This window comes from Hemitrygon akajei, chromosome 12, assembly GCF_048418815.1.
Source record: "Hemitrygon akajei chromosome 12, sHemAka1.3, whole genome shotgun sequence".
NCBI lineage: Eukaryota > Metazoa > Chordata > Chondrichthyes > Myliobatiformes > Dasyatidae > Hemitrygon > Hemitrygon akajei.
In genome coordinates this window covers 23,503,778-23,511,295 of record NC_133135.1, presented here as the reverse complement: position 1 = coordinate 23,511,295, position 7,518 = coordinate 23,503,778, and the positions used below count along the sequence as shown (strand labels likewise).

At 40.8% G+C, this 7,518-nt stretch overlaps 1 protein-coding gene across 1 annotated transcript in view; it reads left to right on the top strand.

The window, feature by feature from the left end:
- The first annotated feature begins 240 nt into the window (after positions 1-240).
- LOC140736797 (calponin-3-like) overlaps positions 241-7,518 on the top strand; it is a 67,046-nt gene continuing 59,768 nt past the window's right edge. The window contains exon 1 of the mRNA XM_073062727.1: positions 241-498. Coding sequence (XP_072918828.1) covers positions 442-498 — 57 coding nt within the window. The 5' untranslated portion in view covers positions 241-441. The remainder of the gene's footprint in view (positions 499-7,518) is intronic.

Here is a 7,518-nt window from a genome sequence, read left to right as displayed (position 1 = left end):
TTGGCTTCTTTCGTTCCCATGGGGGCTGTCAAAGTATGGGGGGGTGGTGGTGGTGGGAGAGAGAGTGAGGGAAGTTGCTGGCCAACCAGCCACAGTCCTCTCTGTGCATGTCCCCCCACTGCCCAGCAGCCCTTCCTCAGAATACCCCAGGCTAGCGCCCCTCCCCGCGCAGAGGCTCGGTGGGAAGGGGAGGCTGAGGCTTCCAGCGGGTGAAACAAAGGCTGCGAAGCCGATTGGACCGGCCGCTCGGCCAATCGCGCGGGCGGGTCTGAGTGAGCCGAGTTTCGTCCTCAGCCTCGGCGGGCAGACGCTGCAGCTCGGGGATCTCGCAAGTCCGGCTTCGCCGCCGTTCCCCGTCGAAAACCGCCACCTGGGCTTCACGCCGCCCCGTTCACAGCCACTTTCTCCCGCGACACTCACTCACTCGCTCGCTAGCGCACAATGGCTCACTTTAACAGAGGTCCCGCGTACGGTCTGACCGCCGAAGTACGAAACAAGGTAAACTCAACCTGCTGAAGAAACATCGGCAGCGAATTTAAGTTTCCTTATTTCTTTTGTTTTGGGGTTAGGGGGTGAAGGTTTCATGAAGTGAGCTTCATGCGTGACGTGGAAAGAATTGTTCGAACTGGTATGCGTGAGAAAGATAACGATGGTATCGGCGCCTTTTTTTTCTCCTGTATGTGTGTGTGTTTTTTTTAAAAGAATAATTCCTGTGTGTTGATGTTAAAATGCTGAGTTAACGCTACGAGTTCATGGGCGGAGGCACTTTTCAGGGTCGCCTCATTTCCAGCTCTATTGTCTGAAGGGGCTTGGGTGCTTTGATGTCGGAGCGAATTCCTTGGGGAAGGGAGACCGAATTGTTCGGCGCATTTTCCCTATTTTTTTTCCTTATTCAGCAGTATCCCAGAGGAAGGAATTGAGAGGGGAGGGGGGGAGGGGATGGTTGAGAGAGAGCTCTTCTGCGCCGTTGACCAATAGTGCAATTTGAATGAAGAGTTTTGATTTTTAAAGTTGTTGGTGGAATTTGTCCTTGTTCGATTCTGCAAGCACTTATAGGTCGAGACCATACGTCAACATTTTAAAAGTTTGTTATGCAAATCCGTGGCTTTTATTCGCCACCCAGAAGTTAATGCAGATAGATAAAATGCGCCGATCCTGTTTGTTTGCCAGGAGTTTGCATTTGAGATAACTGATTTAAAAATTATGTCTGGGTTAGATATATCTGTAAGCTGACTGGAGATGTACGTTGATTTTATTGTGCCATGCGTAGTTGGAGTTGCAAGTTTCATTGCTTCAGATAATTCTTCTAAGTACGTTTATAATAGACGAATGGAAAAACAAGCCAGCAATTAAGGAATATCCCAGATGTTTACTCTTTAACGCCTAGATATTACTTTTGAATTGCAAGTCTGGATATCTTCTTACCAGTTCGTACTTCCCAGCAAGACATCTTCGTTTAACTTAGGACAAGAGCGGCTATTGATTGGTCGCCCTGCTGCTTCCCAATTTTATAAGAATTGTGTAAAGATTTTCACGTTTTTCATGTCCCTCATGCAGAGGCTATTTCTAAAAACTGGAGTAGCAACCGGGGAAAAATCCGGTCAGACAGCGTTTAATGAGAAAATCAGTCAATATTTCTGGTCTGGCCCTTTAGCAATACCTTTGATTTTTAAAAAAAAATTTGATCTTCATTTACAATCGATCTGGCTGATTGCAGCACATGTATATTTTGTAATGCTAATTTTATAGCAGTTGTATTAATGTCCTAGCGGAGTCAAAGATAGGAAATACTCGCCAAAAAGAAAGCCAGAATCTGAGGAAGCAGCTCTTCACGTTAGTTCTATGAGTTTGCATCACAGAGTACCCTAGTTTCATTTGATTAGAGACAAGATTTGAAGATAGAGCATTTTCCCAAGATGTACTTTTTAGCGATTGTGTTTGCCCTACCAAGCCAATTCCATTTCACATACTCTCTCATAACTGTATTGCAGAACCATTCTTTTTCTGTAATTTATTTTTTATTGAAGTTCATCAAACAAACATTTGCAGAGGATGTATTTCAGATCCTATACATGTATATCATACAGTCATATTTGCCACAAATTGTATACATTTTTAAAAAAGTTACAAGTCTTTTGAATCCACTTTACTTTGGGTGTCTTGTTCTGTTTTTTTGACTTGCAGTGAAGAAACAAATTTAAGGAAGATACCTTAAACTCTTCATAGCAAGAGTCTGTTTTGTGTGGCTTCTTCCTTTGAGTTAACAAGAAAAACATGAATGTCGTCATGGAGCTGAGGTGTTAATATTCAGTGCATGGTGGCCTTATTGATAATACCTTTTAAAAAAGACTTGCATTAACTTTATTGCTTTTATAAGAATTTGAAACCAGTTTTAACTGAAATCGTAGAAGCATAATTTTACTTTCACGTTGAATGCGATATTTTGCTTTGAGGTTGTATCCTGCACTTTGCTTTCTAAGTGACTCATCAGAATCAGTGGTAGTAAAGGAATGCTGTGCAAGGATAGGCCAATCCATGTGCAGGGTAGGAGAGAAACCTGGGCAGTTAAGGGTACTGAGAATGGCACATCCATAAAGGGATCTAACAAGAATTTGTAGACCATTCATCTGGACAGGGATATTGATGTGTATTACCCAGTTAAGATATTTTGGAATTTTTTTTAATTAGGTAGAGTGTTTACCACTTTGTACTGCTACTCCAGTCCTATACCAAAGAAAACAAATTTGTTCAAAGATTCAGAGTGATTGTGAAATTGGTACAAAGTTATTTGTATAGTCTGGCTTCTAATGAGGCACCTGGGGTTCCACAATTACAACTCAGCTGTTTTTGCATAGGATTTGTATTCCTTCTATTTTTTTGTAATTTTAAAAAATGTTAGATTCCTTGACAGGACAGAGTGCATGTTTTGAAGGATTAGATTTGAGGCTGTGATACTTTGCAAAGCTCTCAGTTACACTCAGTGGCCACATTATGAGGTATACCTGCACACCTGCTCGTTAATGCAAGTTATCTAATCAGCAAATCATGTGGCAGCAACTCCACGCATAAAAGCATGCAGACATGGTCAAAGAATTCAGTTGTTTAGACCAAATATCAGAATGAGGAAGAAATGTGATTTTGACTGGATAGTTGGTGCTAGACAGAGTATCTCAGAAACTGCTGATCTGGGGTTTTCACACACAAAGGTCTTTAGAATTTAGTGAGAATGGTGCAAAAAAACAAAAGAAAAACATCCTGTGAATGGTAGTTCTGTGGGTGAAAACACCTTGTTAGTGGGAAAGGTCAGAGGAGAATGGCCAGGCAGGTTCATGCTGACAATAACTCAAATAACAATGTGTTACAACAGTGGTGTGCAGAAGAGCATCTCTGAGCAAACAATATGTGGAACCTTGTAAATGGGCTACAGCAGCAGAAGACCACAAAGGTACTTTTATAGGTTCCTCCTGTACCGAATAAAGTGGCCATTGAGTGTATGTGGTCAAGGTTACTGCTGAGTTCACGCAGCTGGTGTAGAATCCTCTCCTGTTTCTAGGTAGACGTGTCAGTTGTTAAATACACATTCTACAGTTATTTGTCCTTACACTTTTAATAAAAGCTGGTTTGGATGTAGATTGAGACAAAATTAAATTTATTACTCCAAAGAAAATAGTAAGATCCAAGTTTCTGTTGTGACTATGCTGATCTAAACCTTGATTAAACTTTTGTTTTTCTTTGGTGGCATCCACACGATTTCAAATGTATGAATATTCGTTATGCTTATTTAGAAATGAAAATGTTAATGCCCACACAAAAGCCTTTATCCTGATGAAGGGTCTCAGCTCGAATCATTGGCTCTTTATTCCTCTCCATAGACGTTGCCAGATCTGCTGATGTCCTCCAGTATTTTGTGTGTGTTACTTTGGATTTGCAGAATCTCTTGTGTTTGGTATCTTAATGTAATGTCTAGATAGGCTGGAAGTAGTGGGAGTGTTGGGTTTGATCTCATTAACAAGCTAGTAATTACTGTGTACTAGAATTAAATTACACTGAACAGTGCACTTGTTCATAACAGCAGCATTCTTTTGCTGATACCTGCCATTTCATAACTTATTGAAGATAGGAATACTTGAGAGACCTCAATGAACTTCAGGAAAGAAAATCTTTTAAAATTCCAGTTTCCTGTTGAGTATTTGCTGCTTTTAGCAGTGAAGCACCAAAAGATGTATCTAAAGTGGGCTTTTTTGTTTTGTTCTGTTCTTGTGGGGAAAAAAAGTGTACAATTTTTATGGTTCAATGTGCCTGTGATGCTGTTGTTAGCACATTTTTCATTGTACCTGTGCATACGTGTACTGGTGCAGATGCCAATAAACTTGACTTTGACTTTTAATTAAATCTCAGATGGCTGATTTGCAATTTTAGAGTTTGTCTTTCAAAAAATCTTTGAAATTTTCACCCATTCATATCTCTTGGTACATTGAGACATCAGTCTGTAATGGTCTGTATTTCGATAATTATCTGGAGTGTGGGAAGGAGGTAGAGGGTGTGGCACAAAAGCAGACGGTGGTTATGGGGGTACATCAACTCTGACTAATTAAGACAGACTCTACTTTGGAAAGCACTTCAGCTATTATTTTTATTTATTTATTATGATACAGCACAGAATAGGCCCTTCCAGCCCTACAAGTCGTGCCACCTCTGGTGCCCCAATTCAAACTTAGCCAAATCATGGGACAACTTGCAATGACTAATTAACCCACCAACCAGAATGTCTTTGGAATGTTGGATGAACCCCGCTGTTGGAGAGAATGTGCAAACTCCTTTCAGGCAGCCGTGGTAAATGACTTGGCCTCCACAGCCATCTGTGGCAGTGAGCTCTACAGATTCATCACCCTTTGGCTAAAGAAACCCCTCATCTTTGTCTTAAAGGCTGCCCTTCCATCTGGAGGCCATGCCCTCTGGCTCATAACTTCCCCACTACAGGAAGCATCCACTCGATCTAGGCCTTTTAGTATGTGCTAGGTTTCAAAGAGGTTCCCCCTCGTACTGTAAAATGTTGTGCTGGCTACTATGAAGTGAGGATGCAGTGTAAAGGAAAACCCACATCTAATATTTCAGTCCTAAGCACACAATCCTGGGGAAACGCAGTGAGTCAAGTAGCATTTAAGATTGAGAGTCTTGGTCTGAAACCTTGACTGGTTATTCCTTTCGGTTGATGCTGTCTGACTTGCTTAGTTCTTCCAGATTTTGCGTTTTGCTCTGGATTTCCAGCACCTGTAGAATCTGTGTTTGTTTTGAAAATAGAATTCCAGTGACTTTTTGGAGAGCATTATCAGTGCCATTCAGTTTGATTGTTAATTGTAATTCTTAAGCGTGTTCTGTATTTGTCATTAAGGGATCTCTTGTGATGAAGTATCCTTCTAACGGCCAGGTGTTATGAACTGCAACTCCAAGCAAGCTACCTAATTCTGATGTATTCAACCAATCATGGTTTTAGAAAAGACAGTCTGAATGGGTGACATTTTAGCCATGCACTTATAACTGTTAGGCAAAGATGGTTGTATAGTGTACAACACTAGTTGTTGAAAAAATATATTGTAGGAGAAACTGCGCAGGTTGGGTGATTACTCTGAAGGGCACTCCCATTCAATTGCTTGTCACTTTAATGCTCTGTCCCACTCCACTCTAACGCTTGTCCTCGACCTCCTACACTTCGGGTGAAGCCAAATGTGAAGTGGAGGAACAGCGCTTTATTTGTCTGGGCATGCAACACTAGGAGCCAATTTTGTATGTGCAACAATATTAGAAAACCAGCCTTTCCTGTTCTGTGATCTGGCTAAATCATCCACCTTCATATGGCTTTGTCTCCACTGATGCTGCTTGATCTGAAAGCTTCCACTTCTGTTCAGTCTTTCAGCAACTGCTGTACTCTCTCTCTTGCATTCATAGGTTTGAAAATCTAGCTGTCCTTTCTATCCTTTAACTGGATGCAGTGCCTGCAAAATGCTGGAGGAACTCAGCAAGTCAGGCAGCATCTATGGTAATGAATAAACAAGTCATCATATGACTGGATGTCTATGTATCACATTAGTCGTCACAGAAATCCACCCCCCCCCCCCCCCCCATTTTCTTCATTCCTTTCTCCTCTCTGCAACTTAAAATTCTGTTCTCAATTTTCCAGGTGTGATGAAGGTTACTGACCTGGTGAAGAGTTTCTCCCTGCTCAGATATTGCCTTACCTACTGAGTGTTTCCAGCAATTTCTGTTTTCCTTGTGTGCTTCCAGCATCTTCAGTTCTGATTGTCAGTTGAGAGTATTTAATTCCTAATATCTACGCACATTATGTGGTATCCAATTTTAATACTTCTCTGAAGAGCAAAAAGCAGATGCTGAGAGCAAAATTTTATGAAAGGTACCATATTATCACTGTTGCTATTTAGATGTACCATTATTTGGGCATCTACCTCTATGAAATAATGGATCAGAGGATGATGGTAGAACTTAGATGGTAGAACACAGTGTGTTTTATACGTCAGTCTAGAGCATCCAAAAACACTGCCCAGTTTTCCAAGTTTTATGGTTAGACCATAAAACATTGGAGCAGAATTAGACCACTTGGCACTATAATAAACATGGCTGATTATTATCTCTCTCAACCTCATTCTTCTGCCTTCTCCCTATAACCTTTGACATCCTTATTAAGAGCTTGCCGACCTCTGCTTTAAAGATGACCAGTGACTTGGCCTCTACAGCTGACTGTGGCAATGAATTCCACAGATTCATCTCCTTTTGGCTAAAGAAATCCCTCATCTTTGTTCTAAAATGATGTCCTTCCATTCTTAGGCAGTACCCTCTGGTCCATAACTCTCCTATTAAAGGAAATGTACACTCTATTTAGGCCTTTTAATATATGACAGATCTCTCCTCATTCAGTGAGTAAAGGGCCAGAGCTATCAAATGCTCCTCATAATCCTTTCATTCCCAGATTTATTCTCACGAATATCCTCTGGACCCTCTCTGATGCCAGCACATCTTTTCTTAGATAAGAGACCCAAAACCATAGTTCAAGTGTGGTCTGACCAATGTATTAAAGCCTCTGTTACAATGCTGATTGCAAATCACCTTACCATTTCATTTGATGTGTGCTTCAAATCTCTGAAATGCAGCTAGCAAAGCAAAAATTGACTGAATTCTGGGATGCAGTGATTATTGGAAGAGCAGTTGTGGCACTATTTTATCAACGAGCTTAAAAACTGCTTGGATGTTGCTTTCTCTTTCACTAGCTGGTTTTCATACAGCCTTTTCTGGAAAAGTGGGACATGTGATTTTTATTCAGAACCTTTTGACTCTGACCCATTGGCTTACAACATTGAATCGAATTGACTTTTTTTCTTACATCCTTCACCTACATGGAGTAAAAATCTTTAAGTTACGTCTCCATCTAAATGTGCAATCATAGTAATTTATAATAAATAGAACAGTCAATGTAATATAAAGTACGCTCAAGTCAGCGTGAGTTCA